This window comes from Gavia stellata, chromosome 4, assembly GCF_030936135.1.
Source record: "Gavia stellata isolate bGavSte3 chromosome 4, bGavSte3.hap2, whole genome shotgun sequence".
NCBI lineage: Eukaryota > Metazoa > Chordata > Aves > Gaviiformes > Gaviidae > Gavia > Gavia stellata.
Window position 1 is genome coordinate 58,225,457 of NC_082597.1, and position 27,554 is coordinate 58,253,010.

Sequence of the window (27,554 nt, forward strand, 5' to 3'; positions counted from 1 at the left end):
ATTTCATCATCCCAGGCCAGTTGCTCCTGGAGGACAGCGAACAACATGAAACCCTCCATGAACATGAAACCGTCTGTCGCCCGGTTGGAGGCAGCCAAGCAGCTTGTGTGTCCTGTGCTGAAGGACCATGTTGGATTGAGGTATCCGGAGCCCAAAGTCGCTGGAGATTTATCCCCCTCCTGCCTTCCCCTCCAGGAACAGCTCGCTGCAGATGCCCCAGGGACAGGACTCAGCCCCAGCCCTAAGCTGACAGCCAGGAGCCACAGGGACATCTGCCAGAACCATATTTTAGGTGAGGCAGGTTGTAAATGCCAGCAGGCATCAAGCAGAGATTAATCCAGGGTGGGTCCCTGCTCTGCCAGTCCCCCCTTCCCTCCTTGTAGCTTTGCATCTGCAACACCCTGGCTTTCCCTTCCAGGATCTATCAAGCCCCTTGTACTCAGTGTCCAGCCCCTCCCTGCTAAGGTGGCTCCCAGCTCTGGCCTGGGCACAGTTAAATGATGGATTCCCATGCATGGGAAGACTCTCTCCCCATGAAGCTTTCCCCCAAAGACATCTAGAAAGCCCAGCTGAGTCTTTGTCTTAGGGATTTCCATCTCTACAAAGGCACATGGAGTCCCAACATGGAACAAAGGGGTGCTTAATGAAGTATTCATAGCCTCCAGGTGGGATGGAGGAGCTCACCTGGATAGCATGCTGGTGAGCCCCTGCAGCTCGGAAACAGTGCTGGCACAGGCTCTTTGCAAATATGTTGGCTTCAAAGTTCATGCAGGGCACATCATCTACCGAACCAGACATAGTCCATAGCAGGGACGAAGATCTTTGGCTGATGGGCTGCTGGCAGGGGGCAGCCAGGAGGAAAAGGAGGAAGGAACAGCAGCAGCAGAAGAGACCTTAGGATCCCCCAGCCTCAGGCTCCTGTGGAAACAGGAATGTTATTCCCAGATGGAAGTTTGCTACTCTCAGCTGGCAATACTGGAATCAAAGGGCATCCAGGCGCAAGGTGATCAGTGTGATCCATATAACTATAGATAATGAAAGGGTATGCTCCAGCAGGAACCTCTTCTAGAAGGGAGAACCCTCAAATGACTACCGACACCCTGCAATTTGGGAGTCCCTGCAAACAGAGGGAATGATGCTCTCATCCCGCTATTTTGTTTCATGAAAATTTTCTTCCTTCAAGCTCTCTTAAAAGGCACAAAAAGGAAACCTTTATTCTTGACTATGTTGCTCATAAAGGGATAGCTGTAAGCAGCTTAGGAAATTTGGAAACCCACTGAGGCTCTTCCTAAACTTGTTGATCCCACCAAAATTTCTTAGTCCTGTAGGACAGTCAATTGCAAAACTGTGAAGGGCAACAAGCATTGCTAGCACAACAGCTGGGCTCCACACTTCCGTCCTGACTTTTTGCAAGCATTCTGCCCACCATCACCTCCTCTGTCCCGCATGGTTTGAAAGCGAGTCTTTGGATTTGAGGACGTGATCTGTGCTGGGAGGGCTCCGCTTAATTTTTCTGGAGGAGGCACCAACAGAAGGACAAGAAATCAGTGGGGGATGAGTCCAGCATCCTTGATCTGAACATGCCACTGCTCCCCTAAACATGGACACTTGAGTCAGAGCGGCTGCTCAAGGCTATGGCTACTACCCAAAACAACCAGATCCAACTGTCAATGCCAAAACCAAACTAAAATTTTTGTCAGTGCACTCATTTGCAACACAGCAAGTTGCACTGGTGCCAAGCTTGCAGCCTCCCTCCTTGTGTTGGGACATATTTTCTTGACTCGTTCATGCAAAATACCAGACAGGAGCCTAAGCACTCACCTGCCAGGGAGATAGCACAAAACACCCCAACATCGCTGCCCTCCCCTGCCATGGAGTGCCACCGTGGCCAAAGCCCATGGCGCCCCACTGCCTGATGGGCAAATCGTTGCTCCCCACATCCCTTGGGACCTACTGCCAGGACAGTGCTGTGATCCCCAGGGCCTCTGGCAGGCATGCAGGCAGCCAGCCATGACCAGTGCTCCCAGTATCCCCAGTACCTTAGCTTCCCTATGGCTCCCAGCACCTCGCCGCCTGCCGCGCTCCCCCCTCAATAAAGCTCGCCGTGGGAACCGCGGGGAGCGAGGCCGCGCCCCTTCCCCATCATTGGCTGCCACCAAGCAGTGATTTGAATATCGCCCTCTGAGTGGCTGGCGGAGGCTCAGCGTCATTGCACCCCCGGGTGCGGGCATCCACGTGTCGGTGGCAGCGGGCGGGCGATCGACCCGGCCGGGGTTGGCGGCCCTGGGGCTGGGGGGGAGGCTGGGCCTGGGGAGGGGGCAGCGGCTCATCCCCCCGCCTCTTCCCTGCCCTTCCTCCCCGGGACCACCTCACTGTCTGCCGAGGGACTGCCCTCCGCAAGCATCACCCCGGGAACTAGTTAGGTTAAACCTGAAACACGTGCCAAAGCAGTGGATTCATCTGCAAGCACCGAGGCAGCCCAGCGTCACCGTGTCCCCAGCACAGCTCCAAAGTGAGGTCATCCCTACCCACAGCACTCCCCGGAGAGGTTTGTCTAACCTGGGCTTTACCCACTAAGCACAAGCCCTGCCTGAGCCTCGCTATTCCTAGTGAAACGTGCTTAACATCTGTCCTCCATTGCCCCTGCTACAATTCAACTTCCTTCTCTTCCCGGTCCTGATGAGTGTTAAAAAAAAGCTTAATTTCACTTTTTGTTTACCAATTGAAGGCAGTCTGCAATTCACTCTTCAACCCTGTCTTTCCCGAACAATCCCAGTCACTCAGCTCCATTAGTCCCCAAAAGCTCTTGTCACTCTCCCAGTAACTTTTTCCCCAGTTCCTTTCCAAGCAGCAGTGGGACTGTACTGGGTACAGCCTTGAGCTTGATATGCTCCTTAAGAGCAATAAATACAGTGCACTGATTATCACATAGCTCGTGCACACACTGCAGCCATGCTTCCTTTGTGCTGCGCTCCTATTTTTCCCCAACTGTCTGACCTTTTTGGCTCCCAGTCTGGTTTTCATCCTCTGTAATCCCAATTATATTTTTGTGTGTGCACGTGTGCGGAATTGCAGTCTAGCCAGCGAAAGCCATCATGCATGGAAAGCCCAGCGTGGCAGCCCATGTTAAAGCCTTGCATCTCTCCGTGTGAGCCCTCAGGTGCAAGCATGAGTAACATGCAGGTGCTTGAGGTGGCCTAGCTGCAGAGCGAAGCATGAAAAGCCTGTGCCTAAGCTGTGGAAGGGGGAGCTGCTGTTCTCTGCTTTTCCTTTTCAGAGCAGTGGCTGCACTAACATGCTGATTTTTGCAGGTACCTTATATTCGGAAGTGGCTTCCTCCTGAACACCTGGAACTTATTTGTGAGCAGCTGGGGGGGGAGGGGGGGAACAACAAAAATGCTAAAACCCACCTTGAAAACAAGGGGAAGCAGCAAACAAGAAGAATTTTAAGCCACAGTCTGGTATGAACTGTGATCTGTCCAGCAAACACTTAATGCACTAACTTGCATGTGAGAGCTCATATCCTTGATCCAATATATCCTGGGGTAGCCCGACTGCACACCCTGTGCATAACAAAGACAGCAAGCTAGGGCTGAGTCAGTAATTTACATTACAAAATAAAGCTTTAATCGATCAAATGGAGAAATCAATAGTGCAGCAAACAATCCTGATGGTTAGCACAATATAGGATTTAACAGTTCTGTTCTCACTTTTTCCATATGCTTTTTTTTTTAATGTGAAAACACAACTTCCAGCAGGAGCTGGAAGTCTTCAGAACATGGAAGAGGCCGTTGGAGAATTCAGCTGACACTTGACAAAGGCTCAAGTTATTAAGGCTGGAGAAACAAACTAAAAGAGAGATTCTTCTAAAGCACCTAGCAGCAAAACAACAAACACTGAACTGCTATTGAGGTCACTCTTAACATCCCAGCAGGATTATTAAGAGGTAATCCAGTGCTGTCCCAACTACCATGCCAGGCTGTCTACAGGCTGCGGAAAGCAACCCAACCCACAGTTCACACTCCACACTTCAGCAGATTTCACAAACACACGAACTGTAGATTCCCTGAACAGCAGCCATTCCAGTACCAGAGGAAACTCCTGGGGTGGGGGTAAATGCCAGTCACCTCCTGCCCACGGTCACGCCACAAAGCACTACGTCCCAGAGAAAAGAAAAAGCTGCCATACGACCCAGACCAAGGGTGTCACACACTGTCCTCCAGCTTTGAGCCGCAGTCCCCTTGGCGTGGCGCACCACTCCAAACAGAAATTCCCTCTCTTTCCTTCCTACATACCTCTCAAATCCAACCCCTGCAGAACGGCTCTAGAGCCTGTAACTCCCAAACCAGAACAAGAAACATGTCGTGCTCCACACATGGCACCACTTGGACACTTCGGATGCATCACTTTCAGCCTTGCCCACAAGTAGTGTTTCTGCAGCTCTGAAGCACTCAACACTCCGAGGTGAGACAGAAGGGAAAGGTGGCGCATTAAACGCCATGAGCTTTCTGGAGTGGCATTTAAGGCAGAGTAAGGGAAGATCACCACAGCTATTTTGGAGGTGAGGAAACTACACACACTGCACTTTTATGATGTGACCAGCGTTATTCAGATTTAGTGCCTGAGAGCACCAAGCCTCAGCTCAGGATGGGACTAAGAGTCCAAGTGCACAAGGCACTGGTGCCACATGGGATAACAGTATCCACTTCGCTGCCATTTACCTTCTTCAGAGGAGAAAGGGAGGTGCAAAAGGACCCCATTCCTCACCACAAGCATGTGTGTCAGAGCTCCCTCCAGAGCAACATGCTCCAGCAGAAATTGTGTAGCTGCTCTCAGTGTTGAAATCAAACCCCAACCCCCCAACACACTCTGAAGAATTTCTGTGTGTTTGCATGTGCATGCTCCAAGATATGACGAGAGATACATCAGGCTGGTGCAGTTAGCTTTAGCAGCTGGTGGCCATCAGCATTGCTCTGATGTTCCTCCATGAAGCCTCAGGCACTGGTTTACTCTTCCCCCTCCCATTTCTGGCATGGGGAATCTACATACTTGCCCATTGCCAGGTTGCCAATTCTCTGGTGGGTTTTAGCCACACAGGTCTTTTCTCCCTTTGTCATTTCCCTGCCAGTACACATGCGGCAAGGGAGGGGGCATGCTGCCTAGGCTCACTCCCCTCCTCAGAGGATTCACTCACTCATGGTTTTGCCACCAGCATTTGTTACCCCCAACCATTCAAACCTTGCCCCCCCCGCCGAAGGTATCTATGCTAAAACACATATACTGAAGTCCCAAGAAGAAAAGCAATTAACTGGTGATGACTGCAGCAGCCCTGAGGTAAAGGGCAGCCTCTGCCACTCCCATCCCGGAGAGGGCCACACACATACAGCAAGGGCATTTCATACTCCTCTGAGCTATCGCAGTTAAGATCGGCACATTCAGCAGACAATGAAATGAGCCATTCCTGCTCTGGCTGGCTCTGTGTTACTGCAAAAATGGCTCCTAGCTATTCCATTTCCCAAGCGTCAGTGGATTTCAATATCCTTTAAGCACCAGGAATCATCTCCCCTCTTTCCAGCTGGTACTGGTGTTAGCACAGTTGCTGTTATGCTTCAAGCAAGTCCCAAATATTTTTCTCTTAGCAAAATAACTTCATAAAGATTTATTCAAAGTTACCAACTTTCACCTGGCAAAGGTACCAAACAAAAAGTAACCCTGCATTCAGGTGTGGCACTGGAGAAGAAACACATGAGACAAGATGACACCATGTCTCCATGGACAAAGGATTTACTGCACAGCAGAAATGCCTGGGCACTGATGCATGAGTGGAAGCAGAGCTCTTCCTAGTTGCATAAATTGCCCTGACAATGTGTGTGTTGCACTCAGCCCCAGATCCTCTCCTTTGATAAAGCCAAGTATCAGCTCGGGAAGGGGAGGCCCAAGGATAGAAGGGTTATGCCAAATAGAGAAACTGACCCCCAGCAGTTATTTTTAGAGACCATGGCACCCAGACACTTAGCTGAAGATCACTGCAGAAATAAATCGGTAGAGCGTCTAGTGATCCTGGCCAGTGCTCAGGAGGTGAGAGAAGGCTGAACTGGGCTCACTGCTGGTCAAAGAGCCAAGTAAACAAGGCCCTTGCTCACAATGAAGGAGCCCCAAAGAACGGCAGGCCAGATGTGGAGTGCTGTCCCAGCTGCTGGTCCAAGCACTAGTTTCTCCATTAATCTTGGTCGCGGCCCATTTTGCCCGTCAGCCTCCGTCGCTGAGTCTTAGTGGTTCGCCCTGTGATGGATTTCTGCGTTTTCTTGCGTGGGCCTTGCCCACGTTGGGGTCGCTTTCCTTTCGTCTTTTTCCGGCTGTGCATGTGCAGTGTAGCAGTAAGAGAAGAGATCCTGTGCAGGGCAGGAAGAGAGAAATGTTTGGGGACGAAAGTCTGCAGGAGCAAGGCGACACCACAACAGTAGGAGAGCCCTGTCTGGCCCAGCAGAAATGGACGCCAGCCATGGCAAGCCCCAGGGGAACACCACTGTACTGGGCATCATCCTGACAGGGCAGGAAACCTGCAAACCTGCACATGCAATAACAATCAAAATTAATTTTCTGAGCAGTGGGCTGGCCAGCCACCACAGAGTTAAGTAATTCTCCGAGTCCCGAAAGCAGCTGTAAATCCTGGATACTGAAAAAATGTGGAGAATGCCAGAGCTTTAGGGTATTTTGACCTTCAATCCTAGAGACAAACTCTGCACCCTACAATACACCCTTCCCTGCAGTATCTGGAGGATAACAGTTCAGGACAAAGCCCGCCCTGCACCACATCCTCCTCCTGCTGCTGCTGCTGCTGTCGCCAGGGTTCAACGCGATGGCAATGGAGCATCAGGGGCAGGCTTGTGCTCTGCCAGTGCCCTCTGCTGGCTCCTGCCCACCGGTGCCCAGGCAGCACAGCACCCCCTCCCTGCGACCACACCACTGATCAGGGAACGCAAGATCCTCCTGATCAGCTTGCAGAGCCTACCAGCAAAGAGTTGAATGAATTTATACATACTTTTCAGACAGGAAGGGGTTTCTGGACTTCTTGGGCATTGTTCTTACAGGCTTGTTCACCACCTCTTCCCCTTTCTCTTCTTCTGATCCATCACTTTTTCCCTTAAAAAGGGAGCAAAGGAGAAACAAATCCCTATCAACACATTAAAACAGGCAGTTTTGTGATTCCGGTGTTTCTGCCGCCTTCTTTGTTTCATCCTGTTTTGTGAACCATCTAGTCATGGATGGATTTTTTTTAATTCTCCACACCCCTTGCTGTCCAAATCTCAAAGTTTCTTATTGCAGCTCCTCAGAAAGCGACAACCAGTGAGAAGTCCTACAGTAATCCACCCTAAGATCCAAAAACTTCAGCATGATCTTAATGGCCATGCAATTGAAGTCTAAACTATGAACTGAAGGTTTCAGCTTTTTTCTGAAATTACTATCAAAACCTCTTTAAGTGGATTTTCAGATTAGATGACCTTACAAATGTAAAAGGTTAACAGACAGTTCCCCAAAGAGCTCAAATCCAGCCACAAGTCATGAACATCAAAAGGAACAAGTCAACCAGAGCCTGAAAGCCTCTATGAAACAAATATGAGATCTCAGTTACAATATGTTTTGAGAATAAAAGCAACCACAACCAGAACTGAATGGTTTCCTTATTTGTGTTCTAAGCACAAGATAATGGAGAGAGATATCCTTCCTCATGCTAAAAGTAATTTTTCCTGGACAGAACAGAGGAAAGAGGTTGAGGATAGCCCATGCCACAAAGTCTGAAATCTTGCTGCTTGTGTTGTATCAGCTTTTAAAATACTACATTCTCGCCATCTAGCCCTGTGACACCTTTCACTTACGCAAGGTCAGTTGGGACTAGCAAAGGATTCCAGGGAGGTTTGGAGTGAGCTGTTCACGTAGTACATTTCTTCCTCTTTAGAGGCCCAACGTAAGTTGTGTAAGAATGTGAGAGTTATGAGTTTCCCTTTTCATTCTTGCTCCCAGCCAGCTGCAAGTCTCTGGGTATATTCAGGGAGTACCATCCCTACCTAGCCAGCCCCAAAAATGTTTATGGCTGATACAATCAGAGAGGCAGCAAGATGCTTTACCACAGGCATGGTCAGTCCCAGCTGGCGCGCCCCCGAGAGGTCCAGGTCACTGATGGTTGTCACTGTTACAATGTGATTTGGGTGGTCGATGTTCACAGACTCTGTCTGCGACGTCACCAAGTGCTCCAGTTCATCAGCCTCATCTGGGGAGACAAGAAATCCTGTACTGCAAAGTGCCTAAATTTCACAAGATACGCTCTCTTGTTCCTGCACTGCCATGCTAGGGGCAGGGATGCAGCCTTTGCATGCAGGGTTAAAGGGCAGAGGGGCCTTAACACTGGCACTACAAGCACGAAGGGCAAGCTCCTTCTCCCAGCAGCGAGAACCTGGTAACACCTTGGAGATATCCTCCTGATGGTTCCTTTCTGTACAACCCACCCAACCCACTGTCCCACCAGGGCCAGAGGGCTGCAGAGGTCACCGCTCAGATCACTGCCGCCCCCCGTCCCCCCAGGGGGACATGACAGGCCCGAGGAGCCGATGTTGTGGGACAGTGTGCGAGCGCCCCTGCTCCAGCTCTTATCACCTAGCCAAGGGCGTCGGACCATGGGCGCCCACCTCCCGCCCCTCAAGCGACTGCCCCGCTGCCGGGGGCCGACCGGCCGGCACGTACCGAGCGCCTCCTCCCTCTCGCTCAGCATCTTCAGGTACTCCTGGTGCCGCTAAGGGATGGAAACAGGTCACTGCGGCGCTTCTGCCGCTCCAGCCGCGGAGCGGCTCCGTCCCCCTGCAAGCGGGGCAGGGGAGGCCCGAAGATCCCTCCTACCCCGCGGGCTGGTCCCCGCGGCCTGCCCCGCTCCTAGCCCGCCATGGCGGGAAGAGGGGGACCCTTCTCCCACGGAGGGCCGGGGGAGGTGTGTGTGGGTACCTCCTCCTTCATCTTCCTCTGCTCCTCCTTCAGCTTCCGCTTGATCTCCTCCAGCGCCGCGTTCCTCCGCTCCACCTTCCGCTTGTGGAAGCCGGTCAGGTACTCCCTGTCGCCAGCAACACAGAAACACCCCGGCTTTTAGCGACCCCGTCACCGGGGGATGCCTCCCTCCCCACGCCTCCGGGGCCCGCCCGGCCTCACCTCCGCCTCTCCTCATCGAAAGTCACCACCAGCCGCCCCTCACGGCCGCCCAGACCCTTCTTCTTCTTGCGACCCATGGCAGTCCCACGCCTCCGCTGGTGCCGCTGCTGCTGCCGCCGCCACCGCCCGCCCCTTCCGCCACCGCCCGCCCCTTCCGGCCGTGAGGGGCAGCCTCCTACCCCGGCCGCCATTTTGTGCCGCCGCGCCTCGCGGGGTAGAGGCGCATGAGGGGCTGGTTTCCTCACAAGGTCTCAAGCGGGCGGCCCTCGTCGGCTGAGCCGCTGTTGGGCTGAGGGCGGAGCGGTCTCAGGGTGTGGGGGGACCCTAAGCATCACCTGCGGTGGGCTGTGGGGTGAGTGGGAGGGAGGGAGGGAGGGAGGGCACACCAGGGCCACTGCTTTGGCTGCATGGTGGCTTGAAGGAGCAGGGTGGGGCTGGCATCGGGTTCTCTTGTCCCACCGCTGTGTGGGACCTGTGTGTGTCCTTTCACCTGCTCCTGGTGCACATTCTTCCCCAAGCTGGGGCCAGAAGAGAATCTGCTGACATGGACCTTGCAGGTGTCTGCCACCAGCCCTGGCATCCAGCCTGCCGTGGGCAGGGGGCTCCTTCAGGCTTGGGTGCCTCCAGCACCCACTCCTCTTCAGCTCCCTCCTGGCAAAAGGCTGTTATGGCACTGCCTTGTGTGGCCAGCGTAGCACCCGGTCTCTCACCCTAAGACCCGCTCTGTCACTCCTCCAAGTATTTTACATCTGCATCTTTTCAATAAAGGTCGTTCTTCCAAATATTTAACATCTGCATTTCTTCAATAAAGGTCTGAGAGTTTATTTCAAGCTATTGTCATTGCTTGCTGTCAGTGGCTCTTGTGCTGCTCTTAGGCAGGGGGGCAACTATGGGGATGGATTTCAGCTCTGACACTGAGTCTCCAAGATGCAGGACCTGGCTGAACAGCTGTGGTTTCTGTAGTCGATGGTGGAGAGGGGTACAGGCATGAGTAGGTGGGGGCATCAGGACTGCCCTGTTCTTGGCTGCTGGCTTGAGTGACTTTGGCTGAACTCTTGAACCTTTCTTTCCCTCCAGTCCTCACCTTAAAACTGGGTGTAACGCTTGTGGGGTGGCCACCTGACTTTGGTGGAAGCTCCTGAAGCACTGCGGGGCAACCAAAGCCAACCCCCCAGCCCACAGAGCCTGATGAGTCCTGACATGGCCTGGTGGCCCCTCATCCAGGCCCGCCTTGCCTTTATCAGTTCTCTTGCTGCTTGCATTCTTTTCCTGGCCTGTCCTTTCACCAGCAGAAATGCGGAAAAACCAGTTCTGTGGTTAATTGCTGCACTTCCCTCCACGCCCATGGGGTGGGTCTCGTCCTCCTCACTCACAGTCTGGGTGCACTTCAGCCTCCAGCCTCATTGTCCCTGCCTGCTCTCAGCTGGCTCAGGTGCACCGTCAGGCCTCCACGCTCCTTCCATTAACCTTACAGTTTCTCCTGCCTTCCCTTTTTTCATCTGTCTGCAAGAGTTTCTGGCTTTCTGGTGGCTGCTTCTCCCTTGGGCAACCCAGTGGGTTGGCCCACAGGTGCAGAAGGTGCAGGCAGCTGCCCACCTGACCCTGCCCTACCCAGAGGGATAGCATTTGGTTGTGATGGCTGGAGGCAAGGAGAGGAGCATGAAGACCCTGAAGGAGGTGTGGAGAAGAGCGGAAAACTCTTTGTGTGCAGACTGCGGGAAGCCAGGTGAGTCTCTGAGGGCTGCTGGGGGAAGAGTCAGAGGCAGGGAGCTGGTCTCTAGCAGCAGTTTGGTGCCAGCTATCTGACTGCACAGGAGCCTGGGGCAGAGAGGGAGGAGAGGCATTGCTCCGTCTGAATATTTGCTTCCTTTCCCTGGAGGTGAGTTGGCAAGGGAGGAGGAAGGAGATGCTGCCACAGCACTGGTGAGGAGAAGGATGGGGACTCGGTAGTGCCAGGTGAGCAGGGGCTGTGTAGCTGCAGCACTGTGGGTTGTAGTCATGTCAGATCTCAAATACAAATCAAGGTCATGCCCAGTCAGGACCTGACAGGAAAACTTCTGGTGAAATCCTAACTGCTCCAGAAAGAAGGCATGATTCAGGAGGGCATTGTCTCCTCCATGACTCAGCTATGAACTGACAACCTGCCACAGGCGCCTTGGAGATTTCTTTTACTGAAGGGCTTGCCCTCTCGAAAGGGTATCCAGTTTGAGATCCTACAAGCGCTGCTAAAAACACCCATCATTACTCCTCCCGAAAGGGGCACGTGGAGTGTACCACCCAAGCCAAATTAAGACTGGGCTAATTAGTACCATTTTATCTTAAATTCTCCAGGGAGAATTTTGGATTCAAGGCTGCTTTCCGCTTCCCGAGCTAAATACTGTTGGGGGTTTGCTGTGTTGCACTAAACAGCTCCTGGAGTCTTTTCCCAGAGGTGGTTTCAATTTCGTCTTGGGTGACACTTTATGCAAAGGGAGTTCGCAGAGCACTTTGGAGTTTTTCAAAGTTCAGGTTAATGGAGATTCAGATGAAGTGGTTGAAGCAGCAGGAATGGGGGACTAGTAGCTATGCTTTTTCCTGCCTGTACCTTGGGTGTTAATTAATCAGCTCAGATGAAACTGTGGTCACTCAGCTCCGTGTTTCACCAGACTACGTTCTCAGTTGAGGCATATCTTCCAGGGGAATTTACCACCTCTAGTCGTACCCTTTTTTATACCTTCAGATCCTGACTGGGCGTCCTCTACGTTGGGTGTCTTTATATGCCTCAGCTGCTCAGGAATTCACCGCAACATCCCTAGCATCAGCAAAGTCAAATCCCTGAAGATGGACCACTGGGATGATGCTCAGGTGCAGGTGAGATTTTTATTCCCACTAGTATGTCAGGTGGGCTGGGTCTAGGCCATGCACTAACATGTCCTGGAGCATGAAGGAGCAAATCAGCTCTTGGGCCTTACAGAGTTGGAGATTTAGTCTGGTACGTAGTCCCTTTGCTACTCATGCTCTAGATACTTAAGCGAGGGTAACTCCCCATAACCCACTGGGAGAGGGATGATGCCTTATGTGTCTCCCCATGTCCTGTTACTTTATGGCAAATGCAGAGCTTTTGCAAGGTATCTTGCCAAGGCTCAGGGTCTTTGTCACTCCAGATTACTCATTTCCCACTCGCCAGCACCATTCAGCCTCAATGTCTCCTCTTGGTTTCAGCAGTCCGAGGGGAAAATCTTGGGCAATTCCATGCTCCAAGAAGAGTTTCCAGACATAATGTGATCTCTTGAGAAAAATGGCATTTAAGGGAACTTGACTTCTCTCTGTTACACCCCTTTCAACGCATTAATCTTCAGGGGACTGAAAAAATTTTCCAGAGATCCAAAGAAAATAATCTGTATTTCTCTGCTTTTTGGAGAGGAGCGAAGAGGTTTGGAATGTCCTCCCAGACAGTATTGCAGAGCTGCCATTGAACGCAGTCTCCCCGGACTTGTGGGGCATGGCAGCAAATCCACCGAATGTGTGCACACCCAGCCCCACGGAAGTGACATTTATGGCATTCTGTTGATTAAGGTGCAGTCAGTGTAACTTCCGAGAGTAGACAAGAACTTTGAGACCCACCTTTCTCTAGCCAGACTTTGCTGGGATGTTGCAATGGACAGGAAAGAGAACTCTCCATTAGATCTCAGTGTGCATCTAGCCCTGTAGTGGGTCGGGAAAGAAAAAGCCCAACATCAGTCTGCATCAAAGGAAAGGCACTAACTCTCTGTCTAACTTTGCAGTTTCTGGCGGAGCATGGGAATGCTGTGACTAAAGCCATATATGAAGCTCACATCCCTATTTACTATTACCAGCCAACCTACAATGACTGCCAGTAAGTTGCTGCATACAGAGCAAAAGGGGGAAGGGCAGTTCTGGGTTCCTCTAGTTTGTTTCTGAGCTATCTGTCACCTCTCTCCCCAGAGTGCTGAGAGAACAGTGGATACGAGCCAAATATGAACGCAAAGAGTTCACCGAGCCGGGAAAACAGCTGCCATATTCTGATGGTAAGAGCTGAGCACAGCATCAAAATATCCTGCCTGTTGCCTTCGCTGGAAGCTTTCGTGCACCATGAGGAGAAAGCTCACAGTGTCAGTGTTGCAAATCCCACACGTAACCCAGCTGGTACTTACAGGGCATTGTTTTGGGGGATCTTAAACTGTGGGCAGCGTAGGTTAGTACTGCCATGGGTTGCTTCCAAGGTTGGTATTACCAGCTGGCATTTTTTGAAGGCATTTGCTGTCCTGGTGGAGCCAGACCTCTGCAGTAGGGAATTTCTGTCCTGCTGCATGCCACCCCCTCCAACCACAGCAGTTGTCTTTGAAATGTCACTGCCAATGCTGTGACACAAGGCACGGGAGCCCAAGGGCCTGCAGAGTCAAGTGGAAAGAGTTCTGGTCCCATGCCATGGTCTGCGTGGGCCAGGACTCTGGTGTTTACCAGAGAGACATGCTGTCAGAGACAGTAGTGGGAGCTGGACTAGGATGTGGGAAGCATCTGGGAATCTGGTGATCGTTTATCTGGGCTGCAAACCCAGGAACACCACCATCTTCAGTTGTAAGTCAGAGGCAAGACCTCTCCTTCTCAGGTGTTTGGTCTTGGCAATAGTCCATCATGTGCTTTATCCCAGAGGTGTGGCTGGGACCCCAGGCTGCATGCAGCTCTCTGATGCTTACCATGCCTATGGGGGAATGCTCTTAAAAGTGGCCTTTCTGCTCCTAGGGGTGAAGGAAGGCATACTCTGGAAGCGAGGCCGAGACAACGGGCAGTTCCTACCCCGCAAGTTCCTCTTGTCTGAGAGAGAGGGATGTCTGAAGTATTTCACCAAGCAGGATGTGAGTATGGTGGTCAACTCCCACCTCAGTGCATACTTCAGCCAGGGCAGCGGGGTCACGGAGACATTTTTATTTCCTGTGCATGTTTCTGAGGTTGCCTTGCTTATCTCAGACCAGGGATGATAACAGAAACATGTCACTGAGGAGAGGGGTCCCCTTTCTACTGACAGAGCGACATTTTCCCCACGTCCTCCCTTTGTGCTTCCTTACACCCTTCCCTCACTGCTGATAAAAGGGCTGATCTTTCACTTCACCCCTATCCATTTGCCTTGTTGTTTAATCCTGCACCATCTCTGGAAACAGTTTTGTTGGGAAGGGGCAGTTATTACCTTTTAACACTCTCTGACCCTGCCATATGCCACTAAGTCAGCTCAGGTGTCTTTCCCACTGGGATTGCTCATGCATGACCAATGCCATTCTGTTCTCAGGCCAAAGAACCCAAAATCAATGTTAAAATAGATGTCATCAATGCTACGTTCCAGCCAGTGAAGATTGGGAACCCCAATGGCCTGCAGATCACCTATCTCAAAGACAACAAGACCCGGAATATATTTGTCTACCATGAAAGTGGAAAGGTATCTTCTTTTAGCATCAAACACTGTAAAGCAATTGAGGTGATTTGAGAAGGCTGCTGGTATTAAATAGTTTGAAGCATGGGTAGGACGGGGTGTGCGTGTGTGAGTTGCTGTAGGTAACAGGGTGGGGGTTCTGGCTATGAGTTTGTGTGTCTGTGGGAGGGTTTTGCTGCAGGGAGCAGGGCAGGAGCACTGGCTGAGTCGGTTTATGTGGGAGGAGCTGCCATAGAAGATGTGCAGATGTGCTGTCTGTGCATGGGGGGAATGGGGCAGCCGTGCTGGCTGTGTGTGTGTGTGTGAAGGAGAAGCTGTAGGTGCTGGGGAGGAAGACCTGGCTGTGTTTGTAGTTAACATAGGGTTCGGTGCAGCTGCGTGAATTTAGATGGCTCACTGTTGCTCTGGCTAAGCTTTCTGTCCTGTCCTTTTCCGTTCTCAGGAGGTAGTGGACTGGTTCAATGCCATTCGTTCTGTGCAGTTCCATTATCTGAAGGTAGCATTTCCCATTGCCAGCGATAATGAGGTAAGGCAGCGCTAGGGCTCAGTGCTGAGTCTCCTGCTGGTCCTCGGTTACATGATAAAAGAGCCCATTAGTTACTGTTAGATCCCCAGGTACAGAAGTGGAAATTGCAGCGTTTAGATAGAGGGATGAGAAAGTGTGTGTAAAAGGGCCTGCCGTGGCCAGAGAACAACCACTCTCTGCTGTTTCTGGGCACTTTGGAGACAGAAGTGACTCCTGGCTAGGCAGTTTTGCAAACGTGAATTTAAAAGGCGGGTGAATTTGGGGCAGTAGAAGGAAGGGTAGGGGGTGAAAGTGAATAGCAAAGAAACGTGGCTAAGTGAATGTTACTCTTGCCTTTTTGCTAGATTAAAAATCGGCTGACAAGAAACTTCCTGAAGGAGGGATACATGGAGAAGACTGGTCCCAAGGTGAGCTGCTGTGGGAGAAAAAAATCTATCCGGGACCTGCCAGAGAGCCACTGACCTTCCCTACTTCAATGTTTTTCTCCTGCTGTTTTCCCCATTCCCCCCGACTCTTTAGACACCCGTGGGAACAGTGTCTGTGCACCAAGGGAGGGGAGAATAAAAGGAAGGGGAAGGACACATGTGAAAGTAGATGAAGCCAGAGTCCCTGCTTTCTCCCAGAACAACAGCTCTCTCTGCATGTGTCTGTATGTGCGTGACCTTACAGGTATTTAGCGTCTAGATTTCTCCTGTCTCAACTCTGGGGTCCTTCACAGAAGTCCAAGAGTTGGGGACAGCAGTTGGGACTGAAAAACCTGATACTGATCCCCACTCTCAGATCAGAAAGGGTGAGGAGGAGGTTGCTGTTCAGGCAGGGGCTTGGTTCGAGTGGTTGGGATGAATTTTGGGTATCCATTAGCATTGCTGACGGCAGAGGGCACTGTCCCCTTACATATGTCACCTCTTTCTTTCACAGCAGAGAGAAGCTTTTAAGAAGCGCTGGTTTACGCTGGATCACCGCAGGCTCATGTACTTCAAAGATCCTTTGGTGAGGGGGAGATCTGACCTCTGGCAGCTGCAGGCAACAGTGCTGAGGGCAGGGTCAAAGTGCAACCAGAGTCTTTGCTCTGCAGTAAGGGAGGCTTGCAGGTTCCTCAGCTGCTCTGAATGGACTCTAGGTCTTCCCCTTTCCATCCACCTTAGTTCATTCCATGCTTTCTGTGTTTGTTTCACTGCCTGCAGACAATAGGAACAGGGAGGGCAGCAGTGTAAAGGTGGTGATGGGGAGGAGGGTGACATGGAGAGGCAGGAGCAGCAGTTCCTCTCCCAGACCTCTTGAGATTTATGCTCTTAAATTTTCCTTTCTGCCACTGCCTCCCTGCTCTTCTGAATACCCTGAACACCTTCAAATCTTTTTGCTGGTACAACCCTGGTCCTCACCTATGCTTCTCCTGCCCTTAGGTGCACTGATGTTATTCCCTGGTTCTTCTGGGATTCTATAAATCCCTCTCTTTCCCTCTTGATGCGCAGGATGCATTTGCTAAGGGTGAGGTGTTTGTGGGCAGCAGAGAGAATGGCTATAGCATCCAGAAGGGATTGCCTTCGGGGACACAGGGCAACTTCTCTTGGCACTATGGCCTCACCATTGTCACCCCTGACCGGGAATACCTCTTCACCTGTGAGACGGAGACTGACCAGCTGGACTGGATTGCAGCCTTCACTAGCGTTATCACCCAGGCCATGACACCGCAGGAATATGCAAGTAAGTGCATGGAGGCTGTTTCCTTCCCCTCCCGCCACACCGGTTCAGGGTATTGCCCTAATGCACCACCTTTTTTCTTCACTACAGTTGAAGCCTACTTCAAGTTTAAATCCTAGGAAGCCATGTGGGAACCTCGCTATGACTCGACTCTACCTGATGCTGTTGGGTGGGCTGTCAGGAGAGGAGAGGAGATTGACGTCAGAGAAACACAGTGCTCTTGAAGCACCCTTTTAAGCACTTTTTTCCCCCATAGATGGTCCACTTTGTTCTGGGGACCAAATTAAGCTGCTTCCTTTCAAGTGCAAGACTTTGTGAGTCTGAATCCTCAGTGCAACCTGTCACTGTTAAATTGCTGTGATCTGACTGGATGCTGGAAGGCCTTGCCTGTCAATCAGGCCTTGAAAACTTGGCACTTGCTATGTTGGACATGGGACCTAGCATCACTCCTGCATGAAGCTGCAGACAGCCACCTACCTTACGCAAGAAAACAGCTACCTGCCTGGAGCTATGCCCCAGCGGGTTGCAGGGGCTGCTGGGCTGGGAGAGACAAGAAATGGCTTCTCTGCTGGCGACAGAGATGTGAAACATCTGGATATTTGATCAGTTAGAACTGCAGTTGAGAAAGGTCACTTAAAGATGTAATCTAACAAACAGCCAAATGCGAGGCCTGTTTCCTCCTGCTGTGTGTGGGCTTGAAAGCTTCTTCAGACCACATTTGTGTGGAGACCTTCCTCTGATTGCTACAGAGAATGTTAAGAGGTCTGCTCAAAAACAATGTGTGTGTATACTTGTGTGTATGTGGATAATGTGTGTGCACACGTAACAAAAAGTGGTGAGAGGTGGAATACTACCCTAAGGAAGATACTGTGAGGGATATTCATGCCATTGAAGTTCAGCTGTCAAATTTGCGTCTCTAGTCAAACCAATGGAGAGAGGTTGGGTCCGGCAGAGAGCAGCCTATGGCATGTCTGATACAGACTTTGGACTCTGTTGACTTTACTAGAGCATAGGGGTTGATGTCTGAAGTTAGTAATACCTGGATCTCTGCTCCCTCATTCTCTGTATATGTCAAAGGACTGGCATTTTCATTCTGCCCTATACATTACGTATGTGTATATTATATATTACATACACATACAGTTTTATGCAGTAGTAGGAAGTCTGTATGTTCATGTCCTTCTAGTAACAGTTAGTCCTAAACACTAAATCAACCCATGATTCATATCTTAAAGATCATCTCTTAAGGCTCTCCTGGCAGAGCTCTGTTTCACGTGCTGGAAGGACCAGCTGAGTTCTGCTGATGACTGTAGAATCTGACGTGTCTGCAGTTTTACACAGGCACTGTGAGAGTAGGCATCTAGTGTGTTAAGGGGAGCTAACTAGAATTAATGAGGCAACCAGTATTTTAATTAGCTCCTAAAGAAATGAATAAAAAAGTCCCATTGTAATTTATTTTAAGTTCCTAGATGAGCGGAGCTGCTAACTGCTAAGGCGTGAGGTTGTTTCTTGAAAAAAAGCACAGACAATCAGAGCAAGGAGTGATGGCTCTTCATTGCATTTCCTGGGGCATGTGGACTGTGAATCTTTCCATCAGAGCCAAATGGGCAAAGTCATCATCCCCTGCTGCTTCTCTGGGGGCCCCTCTCTGGGCCGAGACCCCCACAACCTATTGGTAGCATCAACTTCTGGGATGAGAAGCAGCATCACTCATGCTGCTGCCATGACACGATGGAGCTTTCCACCCAAAACTATATTTTCACTGCAGTTTGCTGATCTCTTCCAGTTTGGAGCATGACTGTCCTAGAAACCGAAGGCCATTGTAAAACTTATATTCCAAAACGAAGTGCCTTTTGGTTCTGATAAAGTGAAAGTGGGCAATCCATTAGAAAAAAAGCTCAAGCCCCATCTACACAACCTACACATTCAGTTCTTTGGGAAGAAGAGTAGTGAGCATGACCCAGCCATGCCAAGAGCTGATACAGATAACCCAGAGGGAGGCCTCTGAAGTTCCCTCCGTCAATGCCATATGTGCCATATGCCCAATCCTGTGGCACGGTCATGCTGAAGCTATTGCTGTTGCATGCAGCACATTGCTCTGGAAGGTGCTTGGGTTCTACTGCAGTGAGGGCAGTACCGGTGGGATGCTTCCTTCTCCTGTTTGCTGCTGAGTTATTGCTGCTGGAGATGAGTGGAGGCATTTAGCTTGGCCACAGCAAAGCTAATACAGCGAGGATGCAAAAGAGTGTGGCTGGATTGGCCTGAAAACCCCTGAGAACAAACAGCAGCATGCATTTGGTAATAGCATATCTGTCTCTGCTCTGCAAATTCTGTCCCGCTGTGTCTGTTCCCTGAGACAAATGAGGCTCAGATGTGGGTGAAGAAGGAGCAGGGTAGCGTTGGGCACAGAAGTGTGGGGGCATAGGTATCATGCAGTGATGGCCCGCTAGAAGGCAATGGTGCTTACCTAACACACTTCTGCTCCCTGCTCCGAGATGAGGCAGCAGGTTTTGGGGATTTGAGGGAAGGAGGGGGAAGGCTTAGAGGAGAAGGATGGTCTTTGGGGAGAGGGAGGAAAGAGTGGGTCTAAAATATCCAGCCCTTTGAGTCTCTAGGATCTTGCTGCTGACTGAGGGACAAGGATGGAACAGGGCCAGGTCATAGTAAATGTAAGATGTGGGCTTGCTTGCAAAACTGGGGGCTACATCTGTTGTCTACACCTCAAGGGCTCCTGCTGTCCTTGGAAGGGAGTGGGGGACAGCCCTTCTGAGCCTGGCTTGGCCAAGGAGAGCAATGTGGCAGCTCCCTGCCTATTGCATTTTCAGGGTTGGCGCTTGTTTCCCTTCTAAAGCCACAGTGCAATGCCTTCCCCCCCCTGCCACATTAGGGAGTCTTGTCTTTCAGTTATCATCTCTTTCAAATGAGGAAAACTGTGCAAGGGGAAATGGAAAAAAGAACAAGAAGGAAGAGGGAGCCGGAGGAAGGTGGAGGAAGGCACTGGGGAAGACGGAGCATGTCTGCAAGAAAGAGGAGGGAGTCAGCATGGCTCTTCAGCTAGTGCCTAAGAGCCCAGTGTAAACTGGGACTGCATTCACACCAGCGTGTGAAGCGGTGAGTCAGACACATTCCTCCATGCAGTGGGCAAGGCAACTCTCCAAGGGCTGGTTCAGGGGCTCAGAGCCCACCTCTCCAGAGTCTATCTGAGCAGAGAGAACACAGACCTGGGAGAAGGAGAAATCCACTTGTTAATCGAGTCTGCTGGTTTCTGTGGGCCCAGCGAATGCTGGAAAAACGACGAGCAAGGAGCTGAAGACCAGAGACATTTCCTCCAGGCTGGCGGAGGTTATTTTGCACCTATCAGTCTTGAAGGGGGAGGGAGGTATCCCCTTCTCAGCCCTTTGGTGGTTAAGGAAAACTACTGGACAGAGCTTGTGATGGACAAGATCAGCAAAATGGACTGGGTGGCTGGAGGTGAGGAATAGACTTCTCTGGAGTACCCTATGTCTGCTGAACTCTTGCCATTCTTACCTCTCGTGTCAAGGCTAGACGTGTCCCATACAGCGAGGGGGGAAGGCAGAGGGAAGGAACAGGTCTCTGACAGCCTGGCTTGCTCTTTCTTGCGCTACCCAAAGATGTCTTGTGATCCTTCTCCCATCAGTGCAAGGCCTGGAGAGGATCCTGAGGGTGGCAGCTTCTCAGAGGAAAGCAGTGGCGGGGGTGATGGCGGTAGTGTCCTGGGAGGGGACAGCCCGGTCACGGGGCCGCTGGGTGCAGTGCTGCTGGTCATGTGTCTCACTGGGATGGTGGGGAACATCTACACAGTGGTGGTGGCTTCCGGCAGGGTGGCAGGCCGCTCAGCAGGCTCCTTGGGGGTCTATGTGATCAACCTTGCCCTGGCTGACCTCCTGTACCTCTCCACCATCCCCTTTGTGGTCTGCACCTACTTTGCCCACGACTGGTTCTTTGGGGACGTGGGCTGCAGGCTTTTGCTCAGCCTGGACCTCCTCACCATGCATGCCAGCATCTTCTTCCTGACCGCCATGAGCCTGGAGAGGTACTGGGCAGTGGCCAGACCGCTGCGAGCCAGGCAGGCTGGCAATGCTTACCACAAACTGGCCAGCGCCGTCCTCTGGCTCCTCTCGCTTCTGCTTACGTCCCCCATGATGGTGATGACCCAGCTGCGGGAGGGGGGTGGCCCCCACAAGCGCATCTGCATCCCCACCTGGACGCCGGCGGCCTTCCGGCTCTACCTGACAGTCCTCTTCGCCACCAGCATCCTGGCACCCGGCATGGTGCTGGGCGTCGTCTACGCCCGCCTGGCCCAGGCGTACCGGTCCTCCGCCTGGGGCCCGGGGCTACCGGTGGCCGGCCGGGCCCCCAGCCGGCAGCTCTTCTCCAGGATCTCCGCCATCGTGGTGGCCTACTGGGCCTGCTTCCTCCCCTTCTGGGCCTGGCAGCTGGCTGGGCTGTACTGGGGCGAGGTGCTGGGCATCAGCCCCACCGCCCAGGCCTACCTCAATTTCGGCATCACCTGCTTGGCCTATGGCAACAGCTGCATCAACCCCTTCCTCTACACCCTGCTCGCCCGCAGCTACCGACGGCGCCCCACCTGCAGCGGAACGGGCACGCCACGGCCCTCGGCACCCTTCCGGAAAGCCATGCGGGGCCCAGCAGGAGGCTGTGCTATCCGCCCGGCTTTTGGGGAGTTGTTGGTGTCTGTGAGGGAAAGCAGTGGATGAGTGGCACCCTGGTTGGGGGACATCTCCCAGCCTTTGGCTGGGGTTGAGTTGTGAAATAAAGGCACATTGCCTTCCATGCTGGTGTGCAATGTCTTCCATCGTCATTGTTGCGGTGCCTTCCCCTTCATGCCTTCCCCTTTGTGAGGCTGCTCACCCCCCCCCACCATCAGCTGGTGGGGAGGGCACTTGTCCTGGGGATCCTGACTTCATCCTCAGGCCCTCCAGCCCTCACACGCCAGCCTCCATCTTGCACAAGGCCAGGGAGTGGGTGGAAGGGAGCAGTCAGCCTCGATACGTCTAAATTATACAGCTGGGGAGCCCTATCCACCCCTCACCTCCTCGCTGGCAACAGGGCCAAGCCATAACAAGGTCAGGACAACAGTGAGTCACAGATTTCACAGGACCAATGAGTCACTTCAAGAAGCAGCCATGCTAGCAGGAGTTCTGACTAAGGTTCATCCTCTTGTGGTAAAGCTCACACTCAGCTTTCTTCCCCCACCCTCCACAAAAAAAAAATTTTTGAAGAGTCTTTCTAAAAAAAAGACTCCCAAGTGCAGTTAAGAGACATTGTGAGATTGCCCTGAAGCACAGCTTGGAGAGGTCAGTACATCTGCTCAGCTTTCAAGATCATCCCAGGAGAGTGCTCCACTACATGTCCATCGTCACAGCTCATGGAAGGGGCCCTCACCCAGCACCATGTCCTTGCTGTGGTGGAGGAAATCCCCAACTCTGCAGCCTACCGAATATACGCCAGACTGTGTCAAAACTGCTGTGTAAACTGGGCCAGGTCTCTCGCCTTGAGGCCATCTAGCCTAGCATGGCTCACTTCCATACAGTTAAACTCTCTTCTCATCCCCAGAAAGGATGGCCTCATCCACATCACGCCATGGGACAAGTCCCCAAGATAGGCTGTCCCCCAGTCATGCCTATGCACGGGGTGGCAATGTTAGATGTCATGTTTACTATTACAGATGTAGCCCTAAAGAGCAGGATGTGATCATCCAGAGCAGACTGGCTTTGGGCAACACGGGGGTTCAAGAGAGAGGTACAGCTGCAGAGCCTCAAGTCGCTTGTATACCGTAAGTGTTCCTGCCTCCCAGCTCAAAAGCCCATCTTAAGCCCTTGTCTTGAACTCATCTCTCCCTTCCTCCTCAGCCCCCCAATTCCTAGCAGCCAAGCCTCCCTCTTCATGGGTGCCTGAGACACAGGGCCTGGCAGAGCCTCATGAATTAGGGAGCAAGAACGGCAGGTGCTGCTGCCATAAGAGCAAGTTCCTGTGCTCTAGCTGCTCTGCAACTGCTTAGTGGGAGGAATTGGCTTGACCAGGCCCACAGGGAGTCCTTGTAGGACATCAATTTGTTTGTGCTTCCTGTTGCTTATGGCCAAGCCTGGAATTGAGGACCCAAAGATTGGGTCTTTCCATCCCAGGCCTACCTGGTAACTGCTGTGTACTGTGGAAAGGGCAGCTCCCACCTTTCCTATGCCCACCAGGCACAGCCTGCCCAACAGCAGCAGTCATTGCTGCGGAAGTAGCATCAGACTGCCAGAGCCCCCAAGGTAGCTGCTGGCTGACACCTTGGGTAAAAGCCCACAGCCCAGTGAGAGCTATGCTGTAACATCAAACATGCCTCATCGTCTTCAGTCTCCTCAGAGGCTAGCCTTAGATTAGTCAGAGAAGTGCTCAGGCTCATTTGGGCTAATATGAGTGAAGGGGTAATAAAAGCATAGTAGACACATCCTCAGCATCTCGCAGCCCAGCTGGGCATTGCTACCTCTCCCAGCTCTAGATGGACCAGGCAAGGCACATGCAGCAGAATAAAACCAGTCCCCTCCAGCTTACCGCCCTCATGTGCGCTATAACTCAACAGTATTCATGCTTCTGCAGTCACTGGGAGAAAGGATTTGGATGAGAAGCACCCTGCATGCTCCACCACACCCAACAAAGCATCCTTTTCTACTGCTATCCCCATGCAGCAGCAAGAGGCCCCAAAAAGACATAGGAGAGCTGTGTCATGAGTGGGACCAGCCTCTACAGAGGGGTACAGGGCAAAGCTAGCACAACTGAGGACTTTCCCCTCACTCCATGCCCCACTAGGTTTACCTAGCACAGTGACTCAAGGCTATGTCCAGCCAGGGATGGTTAGTTTAGGGAGAGAGAGAGATTTCATCAACCCACTTTACACAGGCAGGGTAAGGTGTCAGTCTAAACCTCAAGAGCAGGTAACTTTGCCTAAGGGACCCTTCCACCCTCCCCTCTAGTCACATCTAGCCCCAATGTTTCCTCCTGAGATTCTCCTTTGGCCTTCCCAGGCTTTTGGCCCTCACCCTCCTCTCCATCCATGACTCTAAGGGCCAAGGCTGGCACCACACCACCCACATATGGTACTGCAGCAAAGCTGGCTACCCTCCTCCCTCCCCACCCCCCCCAGCAAGGTGACCAACCCATGTAGACTTGCAGTATGGAACAGATTAGATTTTGAGACTGGGTAGACCAAAACTGTTATTTATTTATTGCTTTTTCTGTATGTTTGAGATGGAGGTGTCAGATGAAGTTATTCCCAGCTGATGGACTGGAGTGTGAAATCCCCTTGTGTATCAAAGTAGTCAAAGACAGAGAGACCAAGCCGGTTAGGGAATGTGAACTGGTGGCCTGGCAGGTGGACTGTCAGATCATTTTGGTTGACACTGAAAGTGATCTGCAAGACAAATGGAAAAGTCAAAGAAAGTTTCTACCAAGATACCCTCAAACCTTTCCCCTCCACTGCATTGCTGTGCCACCCTCCATTTTGCAGGGTGAACATGCTCAGCAGCATAACCTGCTCTTCAACAGCAGGAGTGTTATTCTAGTCTCCCAAGAGATTCCTATTCCTTGCTCAGTTCAACAGTAACATCCCTTTGAGCTAGCTGGAGCTTGCACATTTGATCCCCACCCTCCATCACTGCTCAGAGCCCTGGATGGTGGCACTGGCCAAGCAGAAGCCAGCCACCACCTGTACAGACAGTCCTGAGACAGCCCCTGCGGTTGGGTGCCCTGTGCCAAACACCCTCCCTTCACCAGGGCAGGTGCAGAGAGTGCATCCCAGGCCTCACCTCTGCTATGCCTCCCTGCTGGAAAGGGAAGACAGTCTCCCTGTGCTCTGCACCCCACTCTTCCACCTTCTTTGAGTTGCACACAATGGTGTTCACATCACCATGAGCATCAAAACGGGGGTTGAAATGAAGGCCAAGGTGGGAAGCATCCTTCCCCAGATTCATCACAAAGCTGCAGAGGAACATCAATACTGTGTTAATCAATACTACGGTAGCATGTTGCTCATTACTATGAACATCTCTGGGTCTGTTGTTTCAAGCCGAGCTGAGGGTAACCAAAGAGAAACCCTTTGCTAAACTGCATAGCTTCCCTAAAAAGATGGTGCTGAGTCAGTAAGGGGTACTCTTCTCTGCTGAGGTGTAGGCCCCACAGTGCCATCCTGGGGAGAGACACCACTTAGTTTCCACAAAGCTTTTAACAAGAGGAAGGTTCAGCACTTAGCCCGGAACAGGGAGTTATCCTGCACCCAAACCAGCTCCCAAGGAGTCAGTTGCTTTTCATAGATTTCCTTTCAGCCCCAAACAGTTAGCTGGTGCTGCACCCTGCCTGACAGCCATTGCCTTCTCCCCACCCTGCAGGCAGCTGAAATAATTAGCATGTCATTAGCTATCCCAAAGCATCTGCAATGGCAGTGGGAGGAAGCAGCTTCCCAGCCCAGTGTCCACCTTGCCTCCAGGCCTCTTACCCAGGTGAGAAGAGAGGAGGCATATTATTTGGCAAGGGAAAGCCCAGGAGGCTTCAACTCAACACTATCAAACTTCAAAGGCACTGGGAAGAGCTGGGACATGTTTCCTGGAACACCGCTAGTGCTCATACAGCAGCTACAGGCTCCACCTTACCCACCAAGAGGCCCCACCAGCCACAGACCTGCACAAGGGCTGGGGTCTACTGCAGAGGCTTCCCCGGGGGCCCCAGCCACCCTGATCCCTGCAGAGTTAGGAGCACCTTTCTACTTACTCCAACCTGCCCCCTCACCACCTTCCCCCCTAGCACCTGACAGGCATCTCCACTAGGTGAAAGCAAACTTCAACAGCCCAAGACAATTCCCTGCTGCAACATGCAGCCTTTCCATTTGCACCATTAGCTGGAGCTGTGGCTTGGATCATCAAGACCTCCCAGCTACTTGGGCTATAATCTCCTCCTGCCCAGTGAAGCAAGGTACTGTAATGGTGTTCCTGCTCCTGGGCCACCTTCGCACAGGGGTGAGGATGTGGCTATGGGGATGGTCTCAACCCAAATCTCAGTATAGACACAGCTTCCATTTCCTTTACCCTGCACTAGAGAGGATGTGGTCACTGCCAGTGCATGCAGCTGGAGCTTCACATCTGCTTTGGCTTAGCCCCTTGGCAGTAGCTGTGTCTGCAGTGTGCATTAGGCAATGACTCACTGGGAAGCACTGCTGGTGTTAACCCCTTCCAAAGCTGCTCCTCTCCCACTCAAGGGATTCCTTCTGTCCCCCACCAGCAGAAGACAACTCAGTGTAGTGCCTTGGCCATGTCTGGGCAGTGCAGCACAACATACCTCTTGGCACTTGGTGCAACTTTCCCCTTGACAGTGAGGCGCTGGCCAGGCTTGAGACCCAAGTTGGTGCACACTGGTCCCTGGGGGATACAGAGGCAGAGATGTTAGCTCAGTACCTGGTGGCTCACTTGCTCTGACTTGGCAGCTCTCCCTGCTGCCTTGCAAGACAGTGCATTGCTCTGGATGGCTGGAGAGACAGGAAAGCTCCCTTCCCCTAGGGCATTGCACCACGGGACATCCCAGAGAAGTTACTCCAGTCACATGTGCCTGCTTTCCCAACCTTTCTTCTGCTGCTCTCATCAACATATCTGTATTTCACAGCAGTGAAGCGTAAGTACCTGCAAGCTCCCATCACACCCACCCTGTCCCAAACACACCCATGTGCCTTGTGGGTCTCACATCATCCCACACAAGCTTGGCTGCGCAGAGATGGAGCCTCCACTCCCTTCCCCTGGCTTGGATTCAAACTTCAAGCTTTGCCTAGGTCCAGGGGCTCAGACACTTTGCTCCTCAGGCCTTGGTGGCGTGTTTTTTTTTTTTGTATGTTCAGCACTTGCAAGAACATCCTCCTGCTCCATGCGCACATCTTTCCCCACCTTCTCAAGGAGAACTAAAATACCCTGGTAAACCCATACACACTCACTTTCTATCACACCAGAGGCAAGGCCCCAAGAATACCAAGAATCTTTCCCCCATCCCACTTTAATAAATAAGCCTGCACTTGGGACACTCCCTGATTAATCACCCTCAGTCTAATGAAAGACAAATTAATCAAAGAAGTGCAATCACTCTTCTGACACAAGCATCTCCCCGGCTGTCCTTGGCATTCACAGAATGATGCTTCTGTATAGCACATTTCCTTACAAGAAAGAGAGAGATAACAATTCAGTGACTCATGAAAACTTCAGCCAGGAAGCAAGTAGCAAGGCTGCCCAGAAGAGAAGATGCTCACAAAGCAATAAACATTACTGCAGCTGCTTCCCCAGAGCAGAGCTGCTGTAAAACTGGTTACCCCAGCTCAGGAGCCAACCCCACAAGGATGCCCCACATACCTCCCCAAGGGATCCTGCAGGGAAAAAAAAAGCATTCCTGCCAGAACAAGAAATAGCAGCCACCCCTCTGCAATGGATGCAGCAGGGATCCTTCCTCCCCAGCAGCAGGCACCCAGCTCTAGCAGACCCTCTGATACAGGGGCTGATGAGCAGATGGAGGAGGATAATGCAAGCACCCTCACAGCAAGCTAACACATTCCCTACAGTCCCACTCCATGAAGCACCACCTCCAGCAAAGCTGCCCCATCCCTTTCTCTACTCACGCAAGACATGGTGCTGCTCTGCAGGCTAATGCCTCTCTCCA

The 27,554-nt window shown here is 52.0% G+C and overlaps 4 protein-coding genes across 5 annotated transcripts; 2 read left to right on the top strand and 2 right to left on the bottom strand.

Moving 5' to 3' along the window:
* Positions 1 to 5,555: 5,555 nt before the first annotated feature.
* Positions 5,556 to 9,278, bottom strand: NOL12 (nucleolar protein 12). 2 transcript variants are annotated; one of them, XM_059816914.1, is made up of 7 exons: positions 9,196 to 9,278; positions 8,995 to 9,100; positions 8,740 to 8,788; positions 8,130 to 8,269; positions 7,291 to 7,296; positions 7,043 to 7,143; positions 5,556 to 6,392 (listed from the first exon to the last, which is right to left on the bottom strand). In XM_059816914.1, exons 1-7 carry the CDS (start codon positions 9,270 to 9,272, stop codon positions 6,221 to 6,223), a joined length of 651 nt encoding a protein of 216 aa, XP_059672897.1. In that variant the 5' UTR covers positions 9,273 to 9,278; the 3' UTR covers positions 5,556 to 6,220. The 2 variants fall into 2 exon arrangements, with proteins under 2 accessions (XP_059672897.1, XP_059672896.1); XM_059816913.1 differs by lacking the exon at positions 7,291 to 7,296 and having other exon boundaries at positions 8,127 to 8,269.
* Positions 9,279 to 10,562: 1,284 nt separating this feature from the next.
* Positions 10,563 to 16,966, top strand: LOC104258193 (arf-GAP with dual PH domain-containing protein 1). The gene is made up of 12 exons (XM_009813183.2): positions 10,563 to 10,627; positions 10,765 to 10,921; positions 11,915 to 12,045; positions 12,960 to 13,051; positions 13,141 to 13,223; positions 13,939 to 14,051; positions 14,480 to 14,626; positions 15,063 to 15,146; positions 15,491 to 15,553; positions 16,065 to 16,136; positions 16,619 to 16,850; positions 16,938 to 16,966. The coding sequence occupies exons 2-12, from the start codon at positions 10,831 to 10,833 to the stop codon at positions 16,964 to 16,966; spliced, it is 1,137 nt and encodes a 378-aa protein (XP_009811485.2). The 5' UTR covers positions 10,563 to 10,627; positions 10,765 to 10,830.
* Positions 16,967 to 20,395: 3,429 nt separating this feature from the next.
* On the top strand, positions 20,396 to 21,586 carry LOC132316958 (urotensin-2 receptor-like). The gene has a single exon (XM_059817094.1). It carries the CDS (start codon positions 20,480 to 20,482, stop codon positions 21,584 to 21,586), a length of 1,107 nt encoding a protein of 368 aa, XP_059673077.1. The 5' UTR covers positions 20,396 to 20,479.
* A 2,487-nt stretch (positions 21,587 to 24,073) lies between these two features.
* LGALS1 (galectin 1) lies at positions 24,074 to 27,554 on the bottom strand. The gene is made up of 4 exons (XM_009812027.2): positions 27,514 to 27,554; positions 26,199 to 26,278; positions 24,677 to 24,848; positions 24,074 to 24,282 (listed from the first exon to the last, which is right to left on the bottom strand). Exons 1-4 carry the CDS (start codon positions 27,520 to 27,522, stop codon positions 24,139 to 24,141), a joined length of 405 nt encoding a protein of 134 aa, XP_009810329.1. The 5' UTR covers positions 27,523 to 27,554; the 3' UTR covers positions 24,074 to 24,138.

Coding starts and splice junctions, on each gene's coding strand:
- NOL12 (XM_059816914.1), bottom strand. CDS start 9,272: ATGGGTCGCAAGAAGAAGAAGGGTCTGGGCGGCCGTGAGGGGCGGCTG. Junction 9,101..9,195: donor TTCGATGAGGAGAGGCGGAG/GTGAGGCCGGGC, acceptor TGCTGGCGACAG/GGAGTACCTGACCGGCTTCC. Junction 8,270..8,739: donor CGAGAGGGAGGAGGCGCTCG/GTACGTGCCGGC, acceptor TTGTCTCCCCAG/ATGAGGCTGATGAACTGGAG.
- LOC104258193 (XM_009813183.2), top strand. CDS start 10,831: ATGGCTGGAGGCAAGGAGAGGAGCATGAAGACCCTGAAGGAGGTGTGG. Junction 15,147..15,490: donor CCATTGCCAGCGATAATGAG/GTAAGGCAGCGC, acceptor CCTTTTTGCTAG/ATTAAAAATCGGCTGACAAG. Junction 16,851..16,937: donor GACACCGCAGGAATATGCAA/GTAAGTGCATGG, acceptor TCTTCACTACAG/TTGAAGCCTACTTCAAGTTT.
- LOC132316958 (XM_059817094.1), top strand. CDS start 20,480: ATGTCTTGTGATCCTTCTCCCATCAGTGCAAGGCCTGGAGAGGATCCT.
- LGALS1 (XM_009812027.2), bottom strand. Junction 24,849..26,198: donor GTTGCACCAAGTGCCAAGAG/GTATGTTGTGCT, acceptor GTTCCTCTGCAG/CTTTGTGATGAATCTGGGGA. Junction 24,283..24,676: donor AGCAGGGAGGCATAGCAGAG/GTGAGGCCTGGG, acceptor TTTGTCTTGCAG/ATCACTTTCAGTGTCAACCA.